The sequence below is a fragment of the Grampus griseus genome (assembly GCF_964374135.1).
Source record: "Grampus griseus genome assembly, chromosome: 3".
NCBI lineage: Eukaryota > Metazoa > Chordata > Mammalia > Artiodactyla > Delphinidae > Grampus > Grampus griseus.
The window spans coordinates 90716700-90739961 of NC_139019.1; the positions used below are offsets into that span (position 1 = coordinate 90716700).

Consider the following 23262-nt stretch of genomic DNA (forward strand, 5'->3'; position numbering starts at 1 on the left):
TGAACAGTTAGAGAGGCAAAATGAACTTATAGACTTGTTTTGAGTTCTTTCATAAGCAGCTATTTCTGGCATACCTATTAGTTCCAAAGGTGTCTGTTCGTTGAGAGCTGTGAACAGAAGCATCTAACCCTTCCTCAGAGTAACAATTGCTTTCACATAGCCCTCGTTCCGACTGGGTTTGGGGTTTAGTATCATTGTGGGGAAGAATAATGTTTTTCTCTGCATCTGAGCTTGAGAGACCTAAGCCCATCTTTCCCGTTATCTATTCCTGATGTAAGGCTGTGAATTTCCCTGAATGATGAATAGCTTCATTGAATTTTCACTTCCTACTCAATTTCTTTACAAGTTAAAAGAAAAAGAATAGCCAAGAGACCAAAAGGCTTCTACATACAGAAAGTAATAGCTATGCTTTGTAAAACCATGCAGTTTTGAGCTGGAAGCTTTGATCTTCAGTGCTGCCTGGTGATTGGTGTTCTCTGCAGAGCCAAATATTACCTCATTTGACCAGTTCCTCTGCTAAACCAGAATCTATTCCTCATGGTTATATCTTCTGAAGATAAGACATGCATATATGAATATGAATAAATATGAAACACCTTCTAGAGCAGTTGTAGCAATGGTGAAAGGAAAATTTTATTTGGAGGAAATTTATTTATTTAGAGGAAACTTAGAGAAAAAAATATTTAGCATAATTTTGTGAAATTAGTTAAAATGTTCACTGTGGTTATTGCTGGGTAGAAAGGTAGCATGTAATTTATATTTTCTTCTTACTTGTCTACATTTTCTAAGATGAATGGGTGTATTTTCTGGAATAATATACAAAAGTTTGTTGGTTTTTATTTTAAAGGCAGGTGCTTTATATGATGATGTTACCACTACTGAAATAGTTCTCCACTGGACTATATTAGTTTTGGACAACCGCTGCTCATTATGTCTTCCTCTGAGAAACGTTCCTGGCCTAGTGCAGAGAAACTGTTATGTTGCTCTGTCACTAAGGCTACAAGGTTGTTGTTTGTTTTTACGGTGCCCATTGGTCATTCATACTCACTGAGCATCCCATGTGCTGTTGCCTTCTGTGGGAAGATACAAAGACAGGTATTGTGGGAAGATATCAGATGAAGTGGGGAACCCCTTCAAAAGAATGATCATGTTTAACTTCTGAGAGTTTACAAATCCATCTATCAAAACAAATGTGATGGAGTTCTGTTGTGTACAGGGTGGTGTGCTGGGTGCTGCACGGATCTTAAGGGAGATTGATGCATGGCCACTGCCTTCCAGGAGCCTGTGGTCAGGTTGGGAAGATAAGACTTGAGTGTGTGAAAATAATTTTTTTTTTGCGGTACGCGGGCCTCTCACTGTTGTGGCCTCTCCCGTTGCAGAGCAGAGGCTCCGGATGCACAGGCTCAGCGGCCATGGCTCACGGGCCTAGCCAGTCCGCGGCATGTGGGATCCTCCCGGACCGGGCCATGAACCCGTGTCCCTTGCATCGGCAGGCGGACTCTCAAGCACTGCGCCACCAGGGAAGCCCTGAAAATAATTTTTTGAGAAAGAGAAATGAAAGTTTAGTACAACAATCTAAAAGTTGTCCCACAGCTGTATATAGTCACTGAATGAATGGTACAGGTGCTAAATGCTAGAAGAAGGAAGAGACCACTTGTGGCCTTGAGTGGGCAACAAGACCAGCATGAAGCTGGAAGGATTTGAGCTGAAAGTGGAAACTACAAGGCGTCATAAGGCATGTGTTCATGAATCCTAGAACGTTAGTTATTTCTGCCACATTCCACTGGTCAAAGCAAGTCACAAGGCCAGCCCAGATTCAAGGTCAGGGAAATAGCCTCCATCTGTTGATGGGAGGAAAGGCAAAGACATAATGCAAAGGGGCGTAGTCACAGGAGCGTGTAATTCATTGCGAGCTGTTTGAAACAGCCCTAGCACAATGGCTGATAGTGAAACTGTGATCAAGTTCTCTGGGCTTGCTCTTATATGTAAAGGAGAGCTTTGGGATTTTTTTTTTTTTTTGGCTGTGTCACTCGGCTTGCTTGCGGGATGTTAGTTCCCGTAGTAAAAGCGCAGAGTCCTAACCACTGGACCTCCAGGGAACTCCCTGGAGTTTTTTTTCTCTCTCTTGTAACTGTTTTCTCATGTTGATATCAAAATGTAATATTATTCTCATCCGTATTTAACATAGTCGGGGAGCACATACATAGATATATGTAGTCTTTCTGGTTTAAGATAAAAGTGCTGTTCTTTAATGACTGTTGATCATCAAGCTGTTCCTATTATTGCTGTCCTTATTTGTGTTCAGAGGCCAAAGTTTAAGTATCATTGACATCCAAGGCGGTGTTTGGTAGAATGGAAAGGGCAAGAGCTTTGGAATCAGACTGATTTGGTTTAGATTCCTGGCTCTGCCACATATTAGCTCTTTCAGCCTTCACATCTTCATCTGTAAAATGGGGATAGTAGCATTTCGCCCTGCAGGTTTGTTAGTTGTTCTTGCTAGTTCTGTGTTTCTATACTGAGAAACTTTAGCTTTCATTTAGTTTTTAGAAACTAGCACCACTGTTTAAAGATTACTGTCTGACTTAATTTAGTAGGATGTACTGTATTTTGTTTTTGACCTTTTATGAGAGTCTCTCAGTGACCCACACCTTTTTTTTTTTTTTTGCGATACGTGGGCCTCTCACTGCTGTGGCCTCTCCCGTTGCGGAGCACAGGCTCCGGACACATGGGCTCAGCGACCATGGCTCACGGGCCCAGCCGCTCCGCGGCATGTGGGATCTTCCCGGACCGGGGCACGAACCCGGGTCCCCTGCATCGGCAGGCGGACTCTCAACCACTGCACCACCAGGGAAGCCCAGTGACCTACACTTTTTAAATAAAGATGCAAAATTATGCATTCTCCTCTGAGTTGACATTTAACATTTCTAGAACACAAATCCTTTTTTGAGCTGCTTTTTGTGGAATGGGGCTTCTCGAGCTTGGACAGGCTTGGGTTTCTCACCAGGGCGCCCAAGTGTAAGTGGGCCACAGGCAGGGAGGAAGGCGAGCCTCTGCAGATAGATTGCTCCACTTAGTGAAGGAGTCAGTTCAGTTCAATAAGCACTATTTTCCCCTGAGCGGTTTGTGCTTAATTACTAAAGACTTAATCATGCAACTGGGACATTGTTAAAGATTTATGATCAATAATTATAAAATAATCATAATAATGGCTACTATTTATTGAGTACTTAATATGTGCCAGGAACTGTGTTAAGTGCTTTACATGCATCATCTCATTTATCCTCAAAACAACCCTAAGAGATAGGTGCTATTATTATCCTCACTTTTAAAACCTATAAAATGACATAGCAATTTATGAAAGTAGTATAGTACATTCTAGAAAGTTACAAATACAATAGGCAAAAATAAGAAAATGAAAACACCATATTCCTACTATTCAGAAAATATTAGTGTTAACATCTTAGTATGTGAACTTCTGAAATTTAGAAAACTTACTTATCTCCCACCAAGCCTAATTTTTAAGATTATTGTCTAAAAACATGATAAAGAAATTCTTTTTTTAGATGTAGAACCTGAACATTGGCCCTTTCTTTTTGTTTGCATTCCTGTTTTACTGTTATGTAAGCAGTACATAAACAGTACTGCATTCCTGTTTTACAGGAATCATAATCATTCCTGTCTGGGATGAATCCAGCTGAATATCAGACAGGTTGTATTCAGCAAAGGGCAAAAAAATAAACATATGAATAGATCCAAAAATTATTCCAATGTATCAGTTAGCTATTGCTGGGGAACAATCACAAAATCTCATTGGCATAAACAATAAGAATTTATTCTTGATTACATACCTTTGGGTCAGCTGCAGTGATTCTTATGCTACACGTCTGCAGATCAGCTGAAGTGGCTCATTTGGGGGTCCAGGCTAGAGGGTTAATAGCTATCATGGTTTGTTCTTCTCATAATAATGGCAGAAGCAAAAGGGCACAAGCCCAGTAGGGGATTAACTAGATAAACACATACATCCCAGAGGGTAAGTTAGATGTCAAGTCTGAAGTTAAAATGATGGGAAAGATCATACCTACCATGAGTGTCCCTGGCCCCAAGGCCAAGGCAAGGGTATAGATGTATAACAGTTCTACAGAGAAATGAAAAATTAGGACTAATTTAATCTACCATACTTCCTTCCATATGTGTATATTTATTTATCTACCCATCCATCTATCTTACAAATAAAAGCATAAATATATACACATAAGCATTATATACTATACATATATACACAGACATACAAACAAGATAAACTAAAACTTGTAGCTGTGTGTCAAAATTCTTTATGAAACACGAAAATGGATGGCATATGGAAGCAAGGTGATCAACTAAAGAAGCTAATGTAATGGACCTGGTATAAACTGAGAAGGTTTTGGAGAGTGTTATGTGTATTGAAAAACATAATAAAGAGTACATATAGAAGCATTTCAGGGACAGGACCAACAGAAATTTGATGAGAGATTGGATACTAGGGACGAGGATGGGGGGAATTAGGGTTAAAATGGAGTGAATGAGAAGATATTAAAAATATCTACAATTCTGTGAGCCTAGGGAACTTGGGGAATCATACTAGCATGGACCAGAAGGAATTTGTGAAGGGTGACTGGAGAAGGGTTGGTCTTTTCATGGTTAGGTTTCAGATATCAGCAAACATCAAATAGGTCATGGTCTCCAGATGACTGGGTTTGGTGGTGTGTTGAGACAGGAGCACTAACTAGCTGTTCTTGTGACCATGGCCCAGTTCCTAATATCTCTTCCAGCTCTTAAATTCATAATCCTTTTACCTTTATTGAGACTTAGAGTTGGATCAATCTGAACAAAGTATTTTCCCAAAGAGTTTAGAAAGAGAGAAAAGAACAAGATTTATATGTGCAGGGTCAGATGATGTCCTCCAGATAAATGTTCTTGGCCGGCATAGTGTTGTTGTTCTTGTTTCTTTTTTATTCTTTTTCTTTCTCTTTCTTTAACTTGAGAACCTGTAGGCTGAATATACTTCTCTGGTCCAGCCACAGACTCCAGAAACCCCTCTTGTCTTAAATCCACCCACTTCACACGTTTACATTAAGTCCTAGACATGGAAGACTTTTGAGATTTTGATCTCTGCCCTAAGGCTTAGGGTTTACTAATTGCTGATGAGAAGGTGGAAAATACTCAAAGAAAATCAGGAAAAACCAGAGGTAGGGGAGCACTGAGTCATCAAAGTTGAAATTAAATAACATTTTAAAGAGGTACTAAAATTAGCTGATTGGTCCAGAAAGCTGAAAAGTCAAGCTTGTTAAAATCTTTGTTGTTCCTTTACAATTTGATGAGATTTTCAAGTCTGCCAAGAGTGGAAACAATATCTTTTCTATGTTCTGAAACTTTATCTTACAGTTAGGTAACAATGCTACCCTCTACAGGTGCTTTGTCAATTTCAAAAGAAAGAAAAGGAGGAAAGGGCATGGACACGGAAGAAAAAAGAGAACAAAGGATTTAAAGTTGCCTCACTGTTCCAAATAATAATAGAGTTCTTGTCTAGAATAACCCAGGTGGAACAGATCTTTTTGCACACTTAGCACTTTTCCAGAAGCAATGAGAAATGTGGAAATAGGTTTCCTACGTGTGGATGTATTCAAGAAATACTCTTTTTTTTTTTCATTAACTATTTTCTCTAGCTTAAATGTCTCTCCTAACAAGCCCTTTTTCTGTTCAATCCCTTCTGTAGAAATGACTTGTTGATGGTCTGTCGCCAGTTGAACATGGAAGAGTCTGTGGCTGAGATCATGAACCAACTGGGCGCTGATGAAAATGGGAAGATTTCCTTTCAGGATTTTACAAGGTGCCGCATGCAGCTCGTCAGAGAAATTAGGAAGGAGGAAGTAGGCCTTTCTGAGAAGTCAGACAATTCCTGTAAAAAGAAGAAGCTGAGGGACAGAATTGCTTCCTGGCCCACGAGCAGTGACAACAGTTTGGGTAGGTACAACCCCGTGACAGTTCATAATGCACCCCTGTCCCCACTTCGTGACCTTCGTGAGACTGGCCTGCCCAGCCTGATGCCTGCTTGTCCCCAGGCTGTCCTCTGGACCACACTTGCTCTGGGTGAGCGCTTGCTAATCCCCCAGTTCTGTCCTGTGGCTTCCCAGTTCCTGGTTTACTGCTTTCTTTATTTTAGTTCTTCCATTTCCCAAGTGTGATCATGCACTCAAATAGCTACTGGGGAGGAAGGGCAAACTGGATGGGAAAGGTGGTAATTGAATCAGCAGGCCTCAGAAACTCTTTAGGGACTTCTTCAAAGCTTGGTTCAGATCTGCACAGTGAAGTTTTTAACCATTTCTTTTTTATTTAATGTGTAAAAATGTTTCTACAAACTGTTTTCCTGTTCCTAAGTATTATTGTTTCCTACTAATGCAAGATAAGCAACTAGAAAGAAAATTCTGAAAAATGTTGATAATTACTGAAGCTGAGTGATGGGAACATGGGGTTTATTGTACATGTTTTTGAGAACGCAAATATACATATTTTTAGTATGTTTATAAAAAGTTTAAAAGAAAAAATGCATCTTAAAGGGATAGCCTGAACCAAGGATACAGGAAGTATCTGAATTTTCTGCCTATACTTTAGGGAACTTTTTTTCCTTGGAAATGTCTCCTGGATCTCCCTCTCTGTTTCTTTCTCCGCTCGGTAGATCTAGTGGCAGGAAGTGAAGCTCCATGTTAATTGTCCATCATTTGTTAAATACATACTAATTAGCTTGGATGATTCTGTACTGCCCCACAGAACACACACACACACACACACACACACACACACACACACACACACACACACAGACATGCACACCCTGAATGATGTTCTGGGCAGTGGAATAATTGGGAGCATTATTATTGAGTAATTGAAATAATAAAAATACCCTCCTATCCCCTATGCCTTGCTATCTTAATGGATTCCATTTTAGCTGCAAATTAGGTATCTGGTAATTCATATGCTCTTAGTGCAATATGTAGAAATATTTAATTTTTGAACTAACATTTTTCTGAGTATTGGTGTATGTTCATTATAGAAAAATAAGGGAAAAAAGGCAAGCAGAAGAAAACAAAAACCATCCTTAATATCTTACTACCCAGAAATAACAACTACTGTTTACATTTCTCCCTCTCTTTCTCATGTGGTGTGTGTATGTGTGATTTAATTGTTTCTTACATATTTTTTCACATACTTTCCATATAATTTTGTATCCTGCAGTTTTTCCTCTGCATTTTCCTCATGCTTTTAAATAGCATTAGAAAACATGATTTGTAATGGTTACATCATGTAAAATGGACACTAAGAATTGGTTTATTAAATGAAAGGATGAGTAGAATTCTTTTTGCTAAGCTGTATTTTCTAATTTTTCTGCCAAGAACTTGGACTTCTTCTATAAGTACATAAGCACACACACATACATATATTTGAAGGGTTAAGTAAACTGTGGTATGTTTCAACAATTGAATACCATATAGCCATTAAAGTAATATATAAATGTGTATCAAATGTGTTTACAGAAGGCATACTTGTATGAAAAAACATTATACTAACTGTTGAAAATTGTATTTTAATGTGTGGTGTTTATAAAATATCTTGAAAGGAATGGTTTTGATGGAATTGCTGCCCACATCTAATTGGTTTGACCGTCTCATAAGATTGCCCCAACTAAAGAAAGAGTTGAAAAACAACTCCTTTTTATCCTTTTCTATAACCACATACTCTTAGAGAAAGAAGAGGTGAGAGGAGGTGAATCGTAAAACGTATCATGAACTGAGGAAATGCCAGCACACATAAGACCATTTACCAATTTATCCTGGTAGTTAAAGCTTCAGAGGCAGCTTATGTGAGTGGGAATCCTGGTTCTGTCACTTACTGCCTACACAGCACTAGAGAAGTTACTTAATCTCTCTGTGTCTCAGTTTCCTCATTAAGTATTACATGAGAACAATTATTGTTATTTGGAGGAATAAAGAAGCTAATATAGGGCTTCCCTCGTGACACAGTGGTTAAGAATCCGCCTGCCAATGCAGGGGACACGGGTTCGAGCCCTGGTCCGGGAAGATACCATGCGCCGCAGAGCAACTAAGCCCGTGTGCCACAGCTATTGAGCCTGCGCTCTAGAGCCCGTGAGCCACAACCACTGAGCCTGAGTGCCACAACTACAGAAGCCTGCGCGCCTGGAGCCCGTGTTCCACAACAAGAGAAGCCACCACAATGGGAAGCCCACGCGCCGCAACAAAGAGTAGCTCCTAGTCGTCGCAACTAGAGAAAACCTGTGCACAGCAACAAAGACCCAACACAGCCAAAAATAAAGAAAATAAAATTTTTTTTTTAATTTTTAAAAAGAAGCTAATATATGGAAAGCACATGAAACGGTGCCTAGCATAGCAAGATAAGCTATAAGCCCTAGATGCAAGTTAAGTTAATATTGTTATTATTATTACTACTCAGTTTTATTTCCTGGAGATTGTCACAATTACACTCATGTTGGAAAACAACTTCCTGTTCAGTCTAATGTGAATCAAATACATTTAAAAATCTATAATAATTAAACAAAGCTTTATGTGTTCAATCAGTCCCTCTCTTTTCTACATCATCAATCTTTCCTTCTGATTCTATATAGATAAACTCTAGTATCTCACATCTTGAGGTCAGGAGAAACCTTTTCTTGACTGCATGTGCCTAACTATTGTCCCACTTCTCTGCTCCTCTTAACAGTTAAACTTTTGGAGGAGTCTGTCTACACTGAATGCTTATCTGTCCTTACCTCTCATTCTTCCTTCAGCCCACTCTTCCCAGCTCCAGTCATCAGCACTCCACTGACCCTGCTCTTACTGCTTTCACATTGTCCGACCCAGTGGTTCCTCCTCTGTCCTCATCTAGATCTTTGGCATTGGCTCAGCTGACTACTCCTTCATTCAGCTGCAGTTTATTTTCCTGGACTTCTCAACATGACATTCTCCTGGGTTTCTGCATACTGTTTTGATTTCCCTCTCTCTCTGTCTGTCTCTCCCTCCCCCTCTCTTTCTTCTTTTTTACTCCTCTTCTCCTGGACCACTTCCAAATTTTGAGGTGCCTTGGAGTTACATTTTCTCCCTAGATGATCTCATGTGGTCTCATGATTTTAAATACTGTTTTTGTGCCAGTGACTCCCAAATGTATGTATCTAGCCCTGCCCTTTCCCTTGAGCTTCAGAATCAGGTAAAATTGATACATATTCTTGCATATCTTATAGACGACTCAACCTTAACATTGTCAAAAAGTTTTTTTTTTTTATTTTTGCGGTACGTGGGCCTCTCACCGTTGTGGCCTCTCCCGTTGTGGAGCACAGGCTCCGGATGCGCAGGCTCAGCAGCCATGGCTCGTGGGCCTAGCCGCTCCGCAGCATGTGGGATCTTCCCAGACCGGGGCACGAACCTGTGTCCCTTGCATCGGCAGGTGGATGCTCAACCACTGCGCCACCAGGGAAGCCCCAAAAAGTATTTTTGATTCCCTTCCCTACCCTTCCTCCCAGGGTCGTTTCTGTCCCAGATATCCCCACCTAGGAAATATCACCATCCACTAGTTTGCTCAAGCCAGCAAGTCCCATTGCCTCTTTTGCCAAAGTGCTTCCAGAATCTGTCCACTTCCTTGGCTCTCCTGCCATCACCCTCTTCTAACACCATCATGTCTTACCTTGGCTACTAAAAGAGCCTGTAACTGGCCTCCCTGATTCTTCCCTTGACTCCTTACATTTCATTCTTTACCCTGCAGTCAGAGTGGTCTTTTAACATTATGAAAACATGCTTAGGTCATTCCTGTGCCTACAGTGCTCCATGGCTTCCATATGAACTCAAATGAAGTCCAAATTCCTTACCGCAGTCTACCCCGTTCCCACCGCTCTAAGTTGATCTCATAGCAATTCCCCTGACTTCTTTTGCAAGCTCCAGCCACACTGACCTTCCTGCTATTCCGCTAACTTAGCAAATTTAGCCGGCCGCCAACCTATGCCCTGGCTTTTTCCTCTCATCTAAAACACTCTTCTTTCTGACCTTCTCTTTCTGACGTTCTCTTTGCATGGCTGAGTCTTTCCTGTTATTCAGATTCCAGCTTAAATATTCCCTCTTTGGAGAGGCCTTTCCAAGCTAATGTAACCTCTCCTCATTTACTCCTTCACATGCCCTTATGCTTCATACCACTAATTCTTATCTGACATTATATTATATGCTCACTTGAACATTTATTTATCCATCTCCCCCAGTGCAATAAAAGTTCTGCTAGAATACTGATGGCCTTGCTGGGGTCCTGCTATACCCCAGCACTTAGAACAGTGCCTGGCCCATGAGACATGCTCAATGCGTATTTGTTGAATGAATGAATGAGCAATGCACTGTGTTCATGCTCTTTTAGGGCTTCACAGAAGTGCAATGCATAGTTCCAGACACTAAGTAACTTACAGTTTAATTGTGGAGTCATAAGCACATGACAAATTAGGTAGCAGTAAGGTTTAAATTAGAGTCAGTGAAACTTTAAAGGCCATTGAATGGTGCAGAAGATAAGGTCCATAAGGAGATCTAAGAAATACCGTGAGCAGGAGTTTCAGGAAAGGGTTGAGATTTCACCTGTGACTGCATTGTGAAGAGAAGTAGAAAGAATGTTGTGCTGTTGTGAGAAAAGCCTGAGAAAAACTTAAGTTTAACAGTTAAGTGTCAGAAAGACTTTATTGTCAGCCCTAACATTTCACAGCACATCTCAGCAGAGAGTCGAGTTGACAGAAAAAGACCTGTCAAAACATTACAGGCTCTACTTGGAAGAGGAGTTTCGATAGATTCATTTTTCCCAAATGTTTTCCTCAGAACACTGATTTCAAGAGATGCTCATAAATATTATGTGAAGAAAGAATTTCTTCGACAAATACATTTGAAAACTTTGGGTTAAATTAGATGAAGAGTTTACTTGGAGACATCTCGGAGTCTTTAATGTGCTAACATTTCCTGTGAATCTCCAGGAGAAGAATAAAATACATAGCATTCCCCACATTTAATTGACCTTAAACTTTTATTTACAAATCTTCTCTTTGACCTTTCTCAAATATACTTTGGGGAAAAATTAAGATATCTGATCAACTAAATCATAATAGATTTTTGTATCATTTTATGTCATTTTAGAAATAATATTCAAAATTTTTTGTCTTTCAGGCACCAGCTATATAAAATTTAATAGTTATAGCAATAATAAAAAAGGTTAAAAATTACCAATATTTACTATGCACAAGGCAATTTTCTAGGAACTAGTATTATATGCTAAACTGATAAATCCCCAGGTTCACCACTGAGTTGCTGTGGGACTTAGGCTACATTCCTGATTATTCTGAGCTTCACTTCTCTTATCTCTAAAAGTAGAGTAGGGGCTTCCCTGGTGGCGCAGTGGTTGAGAGTCTGCCTGCCGATGCAGGGGACATGGATTCGTGCCCCGGTCTGGGAAAATCCCACATGCCGCGGATAGGCTAGGCCCATGAGCCATGGCCGCTGAGCCTGTGCGTCCGGAGCCTGTGCTCCGCAACAGGAGAGGCCACAACAGTGAGAGGCCTGCGTACCGCAAAAAAAAAAAAAAAAAAAAGTAGAGTAGTAATACCTGCATTATAGGGTATTTGGAAGGACTTAGTGGGATATCACTTGTAAAGTTCTTACACAGTGCCTGTTCACATTAGGTTTTCAATAAACAATAACATTACGTTAATTATCATTATCATCTCTAATCCTTGCGACTACATTCCAGGTTTAGAATAGAACCCTCCTTATGTAGAGGAGGACAGTGAGGCTCAGAGAAATTCATTGATTTGCTCTAAGCCACACAGCTACTAAGGAGTTGAGAACACTAAGACATCACTTATTGAAAGAGATAATTCTTTGACTCCCCTGCAACTTTTGCTTAGAAATTTCATCTTCATGACCAAGATGCAAACTAAAAAGAGCACTGCCATCCAGAGACCACTTCCAGCAATTGCAGACACATGGTGCCCAGGGTCTTGAGGAGGGATCTGAGGACAAGGCCTGTTAGAGAAGCCCATCTCTTTGGCAGCAAAGTGACAGCATGCATTATGCCAAAATAGTTATAAGGTTGTGTGTATGCTACCTAATTTCCCATTGGAAAATAAATAATCTAGATTCGTTATAATTATTTGTAATTTTCATTTAAAAATTTTGTGGTTAAAAGCTTTTCATTTTGGGGGGAAAGGATAAATTGGGAGATTGGGATTGACATATACACACTACTATATATAAAATAGATAACTACAACAAGAACAGGCTCTTAGTTCCCATAATATGACTAGGTGAAGGAAAATGCAATAAAATATGATCTAAAGGGAAAAAAATAATAAAATAGATAACTAATAAAGACCTACTGTATAGCACAGGGAACTCTACTCAAAACTTTGTAATGGCCCATATAGAAAAAGAATCTAAGAAAAGAGTGGATATATGTATATGTATATCTGATGCACTTTACTGTACACTGAAACTAACACAACATTGTAAATCAACTATACGCCAATAAAAATTAAAAAAAATTTTTTTTCATTTAAAAATTTTTAAAATTTAAATCACATATAAAAAATTGTGATTTAAATTTTTTTTCAGTTTTCTTTGTGATGAGGGAAGACTCTGGAATTTTAAAAAATTCCTAGCATTAGGTATTTATGTATGTTAGCAATTCCGATAGAACCTTTATTCAAACGTGCCCTTTTAAATAAACAGTTTTTTACTTCAACTAAGCTGTGAACTTTAGACATGATTTCTACATATTCCTGTCAAATGTGTGAATTATGTGAAAGAGGTATTGCTTCAGGGTGATGACCACTAAAAAAAAAAATGGCTGAATTGTCTGCGGAGAGCTGATATGAGCCTGCAAGCTTGCCTAATGAGGTCTGTGCTTTTCATATCTTTGGGAGCACTTTTTCCTTCCTTTGGTCAGGTCTCAGAGAGTCCAGGAACTTATTTGAATCAAATCCCCATGGTTTTAAAACATTGCTTAAGACAGCAGACATTAAAATCTGCTAATTAATGCAACTAAATTTAACTTATGCTAAGATTAGAACACTGGGCACAGTTTCCAATAACCTGTATCTTCAAAGATGCTTTATTGGCCTTTCCTTGGTATATATTCCCACCTGATGTGTCAGCTTCATTAATTACTGCTCTGATAGTGCCCCTGTGGTCCAAAAGGAGCATATAAAGTACTTAAGTTTCTTGGAGAAACTAATAGGAAGAATTTTCCTTAATGGAACTCAAAGTAAAAAGTTAGATCAAAGAATACATAGTTAGACAGGAAGGACTCCAAACCCCACAAGTCTGAGGAAGATAATGTAAGGAGATATCCTGATTCCTTGGTACATTTAAAGAGACAAGCAACCCCCTGAATTTTGGTTTAGTATCTTGCTTTTAAAAAATTAAAACTAGGGCTTCCCTGGCGGCGCAGTGGTTGAGAGTCCGCCTGCTGATGCAGGGGACACAGGTTCGTGCCCCGGTCCGGGAAGATCCCAAATGCCGTGGAGCGGCTGGGCCCGTGAGCCATGGCCTCTGAGCCTGCGCATCCGGAGCCTGTGCTCTGCAACGGGAGAGGCCACAACAGTGAGAGGCCCGCGTACCGCAAAAAAAAAAAAAAAAATTAAAACTAAAATTAGTTAATATATGCAAAACCTGTCTAGTCCTGAAACATCCCAATTTTTTCAGAATGAATGGTACTCTTAAATATTGTTGGGGTTTTGTCTATGTGTATAAATATTTTTCTAAACTCTTAAAACAGGTTAAATTAAGTGAGACAGAGGGCATTTTCCAATTCAGCTGCATTGACACTAGTATGTAGAGTTATGGCTGGTAAATTTAGAGAATCAAATGTGGTTTAAACTCTCTATGGACTCTGGATGAGAAATTAATAATTAACACAGAGTCTTTTAAATAAAATCACTCATTGAGAGTGTTTCATTGTTAAAAATACTGCCCAGTTAGCATAAAACCAGACTAAAGTCACAGCAGTTTTTAGCCCAGTTGAAGTTTTCAAGAAGTTTGGTTTTTTGTTGGTGGTACTGGTAGTTTTTTACATACTCTAAGCCCTATGTCATAGGGTTAACAATATGTTTATTTAATTTATCCTACCCCTAGAGGCTTCTACATTCTTTAAATAATAGGTACCATGTTAACGTTCTTCTGTTGCATACTGAGAATACTGTCAACGACTGTCTGTAGATTGACTGTTTTTAGAGTTAATTTGGGTAGATTTAGTTCTTGATTAACTTAGTCCACTTGTATCCCTTTTTATTAATCATTGTCCTTCCTGGCCTTGAGCAGTTCCTAATACCCACTGATTCACCTGTTCATACTTCTCAGATTAGACCTGCCATGGTCCAGATCTGGGTCTTCCTCCCCATCCTCTGAATTACTGCGGTTTCCTTCTAACAGTTCTTTTTGTCTAATTCCAGTTGATGCTGCTATGACTTCCAAATATTTTAAATACGTACTTATGGTAAAAATGCACTGATTCTCTCTTGCCTACTTAAGAGACTCTCTGAACTCTTTTGAATGTCAAGACTCCTTACCATCCAGTGGGCTCATCCTACCTTACTCCATCTTGTTCCCCATTACTTCTTCACATGGACGCTTAGCTTCAATAATGCTGGCCTTCTAATTGATACATTCTCCTCAAGCCTACGTTTTGAGTTTTGTTCCTTCTGTACTATATTAGGTAGAGCTTTTTGGTGACAAGCCACAAACCCTCAACACTAATATTTTGAAGGAAAAGGGGAAGGGGAGAAGGAGAGGGAGGGAGGGGAGAGGGAGAGAGAAAATGTGAATATATTGGAGGATCTAGGCAGTTAGATCTAGCATGAATAGCTCCGGAGATTCAATGCCATCAGTCTTCTTCTTTCCCTGTTTCAACCCTTTCCCTCAGAAATAGCTTTATTCTCAGGCTCCTGTGGCCTACAGCAGCCCCAGGATTACTCCCGTTCTGTTGAGTAACTACAAGAGAAAAGAGTGATCTTTCTCTTCACAGCAGCTCCACAAAATTCCTGGAAATTGGTCTCATTAGGTCTTCTTGGGTCATATACCTATCCTTGAACAAGTCCCTGTGGCCAGAAGAATGCAGTGGTCTGATTGGCCAGGCCTGGACCACACACTCAACCTATAAGATTGGAGTGGAGTTGTTTCTATCCACATCTTATGGACTGAGAGTTGAGGAAAGGAGGGAGGGAATCAATGTACTGTCACCACAAGAAGAGTAAATGGATGCAGGGCAGGTAAAAAGAGCAGATGGCCACCACATGGTCCTATGTGTAAATCTTGCCTCCTATCTTTTCATTCAATATATACTCTTGCAATCCTCAAAAGGCTTTAATAATGCTACATTAAACTGACATGTACACATATATTTTGCAACTAGGAGATTCATGTGTGTCTTGTCATAAAGCCAAATTGTAAAAATTTTAATGCATTCTGTTTTTTAAATGTGCTTCTGTTATATCCTATGCCTATCCGTCACTGTAATTATGAACCATCCTGTGTTATAATTGTACATTTATATTTCTTTCTTCTCAACTAGATTATGTATCCTGGGTGAATAACAGAGAGCCTCACACATGCCAAGCACTGGATGAACGTTTGATCAATAAATTAACATATCAATGAGCAAAACTGTTTGATACTCATAGTCCCTAGTCTTAGGTTTAGTAACTTTGCTGATTTATTGTCAGTCTTCAAAGCATGGGCCTCTTTCTTTGAGGTAGAACTATTCCTTTCAAATAAGACATGTGTTTGGACCTAGGCATTTTTTTAAAAGAAAATTAGTCCAAGTAATGTGTTACAGATCAATCTTTTCAAGATTAATTTTTTCCTTTAAATCTATTCTTATCTTGAAGTTATAGTCTCAAGCTGGATATAATAAAAGTACCAGAACATTGAGTTCATTTCAGCTAGTGTCTAGTAGGTGCCTTCACTGTGACACTTGCTGCTAAAGTGACAAAAGGAGAAGGTTTGCTGTCCTTGATTGAAAAATATGGCCACAATATTTTTCAGCTCTTTTCCCACACCCCTTGAATCTAGGGTGGCTTTGTGGTTTATTTCGACCAACAGAATGTGGCAAGAGTGAAATTGTGCGAGTTCTGGAGCCTAGGCTTCAAAATGCCTTGCAGCTTCCTGCTTCACCTCTTGGAACATTCCTGCAACCATGAAGGGAAGTCTGGGCTAGACTAACAAATGGTGAGAGACCGCACAGAGAGGCCCAGCCAATAACCAGCATCGAGGCCCCAGACACATGAATGTGCACATCATAGTTTCTCCAACCCCAGTTGAGCTATCAGATGACTGCAAGTCACGTTAATGATCCTAGGTGAGATAAGATGGAGAACTGCCCAGGTGAGCCCAGCCCAAATTGTTGACCCCAGAATCACAAGAAACAGTAAGTTGCAGCTGTTTCAAGCTACTAAGTTTTGTGATTGCTTGTTACATAGCAGTAGATAAGTGATATATATATATATATATATAGGGAATTACCCTTAAGAAGTTTGTGAAAGTACTATGAATATGAGGCAATACAAAAGACCCCAAGCCATCTGTAAATTAATTGCAATCCCTATCAAAATCCCAGTGGCATTTTGCACAGAAATAAAAAAAAATGAGCCTAAAATTTGTATGGAACCAGCCAAAGCAATCCTGAGAGAGAAGTACAAAGCTGGAGGTATTGTACTTTCTGATTTTAAGCTATATTATAAAGGCATAGTAATCTAAACAATATGGTAGTGGTATTAAAAACAGACACATAGACTAATGGAACAGAATCAAGAGCTGAGAAATAAACCCACACATATACAGTTAACTAATATTTGGCAAGAGAGCCAAGAATACTCAATGAGGAAATGATAGTCTCATTGATAAATGGTGTTGGGAAAACTGGATATTCACATGCAAAAAAATGAAATTGGACCCCTATCTTATACCACTCATAAAATTAACTTGAAATGGGTTAAAAACTTAAATGTAAGATTTGAAACTGTAAAACTACTAGCAGAAAACATAAAAGTTCCTTGATACTGTCTTGACAATGATTTTTTTTAATATGACAACTAAAAGCACACGCAACAAAAGCAAAAAATAAACAAGTGGGACTGCATCAAACTTAAAAGTTTCTGTACAACAAAGAAACAATCAGCAGAATGAAAAGACACCCTACAGAATGGAGAATATATTTGCAAACCATCTATCTGACAAGCAGTTAATATCCAAAATATGTAAGTAACTCATACAACTCTATAGCAAAAAAAGAACAAACTATCTGATTAAAAATAGAGGACTTGAACAGACATTTTTCCAAAGAAGACATACAGATGACCAATAGACACATGAAAAAATGTTCAACATCACTCATCATCAGAAATATGCAAATTGAAGCCGCGAGATATCACACCTGTTAGAATGACTATCATCAAAGACAAGAGATAGGTTGTTGGTGAGGGTGTGGAGAAGAGGAAACCTTATGCACCGTTGGTGGGAATGTAATTAATACAGCCACTGTCAAAAATACTATGGGGCTTCCCTGGTGGCGCAGTGGTTGAGAGTCCACCTGCCGATGCAGGGGACATGGGTTCGTGCCCCCGTCGGGGAAGATCCCACATGCCGCGGAGCGGCTGGGCCCATGAGCCATGGCCGCTGAGCCTGTGCGTCCGGAGCCTGTGCTCCGCAACGGGAGAGGCCACAACAGTGAGAGGCCCGCGTACCGAAAAAAAAAAAAAATACTATGAAGTTTCCTCAAAAATTTAAAAATAGAATTAATATATGATCCAGAAATCCCACTTGTGGATATATATCTGAAGAAAATGAAAACACTAATTCAGAAAGACATCTGCACTCCCATGTTCATTGCAGCGTTATTCACAACAGCCAAGATAGAGAAACAACCTAAGTGTCCACTGATAAATGAATGATAAACAAGATGTGGTATATATGTACAATGGAATAGTATTCAATCATGAGAAAGAAGATCCTGCCATTTGCAACAACATGGAGGGACCTTGAGGGTATTATGCTAAATGAAATTAGACAGAGATACAGGCCTTCCTCAAAAAGCAAGAAAAAATCTCAAATAAACAACCTAACCTACCACCTAAAAGAATTAGAAAAAGAAGAACAAAGTCCACAGTCAGCAGAAGGAAGGCTATAATAAAGATCAGAGAAGAAATAAATAAAACAGAAATCCAAAAAAACAAAAGGAAATACCAGTAAAACCAAGAGCTTTTCTTTTTGAAAAGATAAACAAAATTGATAAACCTTTAACTAGGCTCACCAAGAAGAAAAGACAGAGGACCCAAATAAACAAAAAAAAATGAAAGAGGAGAAATAACAGATACCACAGAGATACAAAAAAATCGTAAGAGAATGCTATGAACAGTTACAGACCAACAAATTGGACAACCTAGAAGAAATGAACAAATATCTAGAAACATACAGCCTGCCAAGACTGAGTCAAGAAGAAGCAAAGAATTTGAACAGATCATTAGAAATGAAGTAGAATCTGTAATTTAAAAAAAAGAAAAGAAAAAGGTCCCTGCAAATAAAAGTCCAGGACTGGATGGCTTCACTGTGGAAGACTACCAAACACATAAAGAAGAACTTAAACCTATCCTTCTCAAACTATTCCAAAAATTTGAAGAGGAGATAACACTCCCAAATTTATTCTACAAGACTACCATTATCCTGATACGAAAACAGACAAAGACACTACAAAAAAAGAAAATCACAGGCTAATAACTTTGATGAATATTGATGCAGAAATCCTCAACAAAATATTAGCAAACTGAATCCAACAATACAATGAATGATCATAAACCTTGGTCAAATTGGATTTATTCCCGGATTGCAAGGATGGTTTAACAGAGGCAAATGAATCAGTGTGATACACCACATTATCAAAAGGGAAGACGAAAACCACATGATCATCTTAATAGACGCAGAAAAAGCATTTGACAAAATTCAGCATCCCTTCATGACAAAAACTCTCATCAAAGTGGATATAGAGGGAACATACCTCAACATAATAGGGGGCATTTATAACAAACCTACAGCCAACTAATACTCAGTGGTGAAAAGCTGAAAGCCTTCCCGGTAAATTCAGGAACAAGAGAAGGATGCCCACTATCAATACTTCTATTTAACATAGTATTAGAAGTCCTAGCCACAGAAACCAGACGATATATATATATATATATGTGTGTGTGTGTGTGTGTGTGTATACACACACACACTCATTCTCTCTCATCTACCTTGGAGTACTTGGGTGGAAAAGACTGAGAAACACTGTATTAAAGGATCTCTTTAAAAGTGTATGAACCTTGGAGCTTCTTTCTCTTCTAGTTTGTTTTCTTGGGCTGTTTAAGGCTTTTGACATTTGAGCTGACAATCACTCTGGTACCAGATAATAGCCTACAGAGTCCATCAGGGTCAAGGAATAAAGAGGATCTAAGGCTGCCCAAACACTGTCATGGTCACCAGCAAAGGCACTTTCTGGAGTGGCTATTGCAATGGCTTTGATAGTTTTAACAACAAAAAAAAGGAATAGAGGTTTCAACTCAGCATATACAGGGAAGCAATCCTGCAGGAAAATCTTGATTAGCCAGCAGCAGCTTCTATGTGGCAAATCTTGCTTTCAAATTATGAGTGTAATTAAGAATGTAACATAATAATGGCCTTAATATATCTCACAGATTTAGTAACCTGAAGATCAGCAGCGTCCATTAAAACCAAACATTTTCCTTTTCCCTAACCCAGGGAAAGTGTGAAACACTAAAATAGAGAGAAAATCTGTTTGGGTTTAGTCTGAGAAGTCATGTCATTTGCCATGAACAGACTAAGCGACCTTCTGAACAAGGCAGTGGGATAGGATATTATAAATCATTTCTCCCCCGTCCCCGGAATCACCAAGTTATGTCCTCATTGGTTATTTAAGGTGTTGTGTGTTCTCAGAAGATTGAACACACATATTAAAATGTAAGTATAAAACAGCTAACAAAACCAAAGACAACAAATGTTTTTGACATCATCTGAGACAGTGAGAATGATCAAGAGTCATTTGTATGTTACTTATCTATCAGAATGGAAATGTTTCTGTATTGGGTATATTTGAACTTCCAATTCTGTATGTGTATGTGCATGTAAACTTTAAATATTCTGCACTTAAGATGTCAAATTCTATTTATGGTACACTGGCTTTCATCTCTCCATCCTGAAGTCACTGCAGACAGAACAAAGAAACAAAGTATGATGTATTTTGTTTTTAAACTTCTAAGCAAGCATGTGTAAGATCAGTGGATTCTCAGGTATTTCTTGAGATATTAAATAATTTAGATTTGTCTTGTAGATTAATAGTACCTCACGTAATACAGTACACTGTTCTGTGGTGGTCTAAATTCTTGTAAAGTGATGTCTCAAGTAGTGCAAACTGGTTCTGTCTTACTTCCTAATTTTTGTCTTTTATCAGCATTTCAAGCTATTTGATGCTGCTCTTTTTGAATATATTATTTTAGCCTCATTCCCAGTGGCATTAATCACTTCATTTTAGTCAGCAAAAGACAGAGTTCATGGAAATCCAGGTGTGTTTATCTCAGGTGGTAATCCTCACATGAAGGGTGCCAGTGATTACCTGTGTTGATTGTATCTTTTGAACTACATAGAACCCAATAAAATTGTTCATCTTTTTTCTCTCCAGCATGATTTAAGTGCACCAATTCGTTAAGTGTCACTGTTTTCATGGGATGTTGAAACCATTCCAATTTCAGTGGCAGTGATACAACTTGGCATGATTTTAGATACTTTTCATGGAATGAAAATGATTACTTGGCTGAGATAAAGGCTCAGTCTGCTCGCAGAAAGTATTTAGTTTGGCCAGACTATTTCATTGTCCATTGTTCATTCTAGAGAAACTGTCACTCAACATTATAAGCACAAAAGCACAGGAAGGCTTATTTTGCTTCCTGTTTTATCTCTTGTAAGACTACTGCAAGTTTGTTGGAGAACATAAATGAAAGAGCATTAATAAATGACTGTTTAAATCAGTTAAATCTTTATGGTTGTTTTGGAAGAATTTTGTATGGTTTCCAGTTGATCCATTTAAGTTTGCTATCTACAAGAAGATCTAGTTGAAGGAGAATTTAATCCGATACCTTGTGTATTTATTTAGCTCTCATTTATGAATACATATCAGTCAGTTCTAGATAAATTTTAATGCAAAAAATTACCATGTCAGATTTCTCTCTTGGTATTTATAATGTTTTCTTTGATTTATCTGATTTAAGATTTAGAGTACTTGATAAGATTTTGCCCTTGAATTATAAGATTACAGCCCAGAGAATCTGTTAAATACCATCTAGTTTCACCGTCTGTTTAGTATAGATGAGGAAATGGAGAACTGGAGGATTAAATAATAACTGTTAGGTCACAGAGTTAGTTGGTGGCATGGCTGGGACTAGACTGGAGCTCTCCTGGCTCCTAGTTTGTTCTTCTGCTAATTCACACTGCTGTGTTCTTTCCTCTTTTTCTCTTGCTGTATTAACAAAAACTTAGAATTCCAACCTCTAGGATTGTTTGTTTTTCTATTAGGAATTTCTAGATAGAGATTTAGAACTCTGCACTCCCTGAACTCCTAAAGAGTAAATTTAGTTACCAGTCTCACCTACTTCAGTTGCTTTAATGCCACAACCAAGACACTCAAAATGCTTATGTTTTTCTAACACTTTACACTTTGCCCTTTTTTTTTTAGCTTAGGTTATACAATTCTTCAAGGAATTTTTTTCACTTAATCTCATTTGGATAACAGTAACTAGGTCTAGAATCTATGGATGTAAACATTAACCTTTTCACCTTGCCCTTTGTATGTCAACATAGTACTTAAATGTCATCTATCTCCAAACTTGCCACTAGATGGTACTGGTTCTTGGGCAAAAACCCTGATAAAAAAGGACCCCATTGTTAGTGTCCACCTTGCGTATGAAATTGAGACTATAGTTTATGGTATATACTTAGGTCTACAAGGCCACAGCCCTGGGATGGGTGGGGTCTCCCCTGAACAGGAAGGTGATTTCTGATTGTTCCTACCAGTCCATCACCTGGGAAAGAGTAGGTCCTCAGATACAGAAGTGTAGCTCAAAAGGAAGGGTTGCAAATGCTTACTGAGGGCAGGTAGACAACGTAAATGAGTGAAGTTGACCAGATGGAGGCTCCAGCAAACTGGAGGACACGTGCCCATTTGCAAAGAGGCAGCCAATGCTCAACTACAGCCAAATGTGGGAATGGGAGCCAAATGTTTCCAGACATTGTATGTGTGTGTGTTTGTGTGTGTGTATATATGTGTGTGTGTTCAATACCAGAAAATATTTTTACTTTTTAAAAATCTGATCTCTCCAAATTTTTAATACTGATGACTAAATTTTTTAAAAATGATTTTTGAGTAGAATCAACAAAATATAACTGTGGACCAGATATAGTTCATACCCACCAGTCCGCAGCTTCTGTCAGAAGGAAGTCTTAAGTCAACAGAGTAGGAGGTGACTTCTTTTTGAGCCTTCGCCCCTTGCTTTTTTAATAAGAGGAATTTGACTATCTAGTTTTATGCTCTTAAATGCTGGGAATTGGGATAATATCATAACGTAGGCTGGACTGGGAATTAGGATGGGATAGGGATAGTACCCACAAAAAGTAAATCTCCACTGATATGCCTGATTATCAAGTTTCATGCCATTTCTATGTTAATTTCTCCTTTTATGTTTATAAAATCTTTTATGAATGCTGCCACTTTGCTTTGTTTGTGGTATTAAGGAAGAACAATTGTCCATTCTCAGGCCACAATGTTGGAGGGGAAACAACTCTGCCTCTTCATGGCCTGGGAATGGTTGCAGGGATAATTAGAGGGAAATCCTGAAGGGGAAGGGGAATTATGGATGATAACAGTTGAGATTATGAGGTTCTGTTACATCATCTGTTGTGGAGATTTTCCCTCCATTGCCAGGTTTGTTTTTATTAAGTGAGTTGTCTGTCTTATACATTTCTGCTGATTTGCTTTGTTGTTGACTAAGCTGTACGCTTAGAGTCTACTCCTTTGGTATATCCCAAGGAATGCTTTTGGCCTCATTTTTTAAAAGGCAAACACCAGAGAATATATTTAGCCTTATCAGTCATTCATACTGTGTGTTAG

The 23262-nt window shown here is 38.7% G+C and overlaps 1 protein-coding gene across 1 annotated transcript in view; it reads left to right on the top strand.

Annotated features, from left to right (window-relative positions):
- The window catches only part of MCC (MCC regulator of WNT signaling pathway), a gene marked incomplete at its 5' end in the record, with an annotated part of 426418 nt that overhangs the window by 70114 nt on the left and 333042 nt on the right, over positions 1-23262 (top strand). The window contains one exon of the mRNA XM_082651061.1: positions 5753-6000. Coding sequence (XP_082507187.1) covers positions 5753-6000 — 248 coding nt within the window. The remainder of the gene's footprint in view (positions 1-5752; positions 6001-23262) is intronic.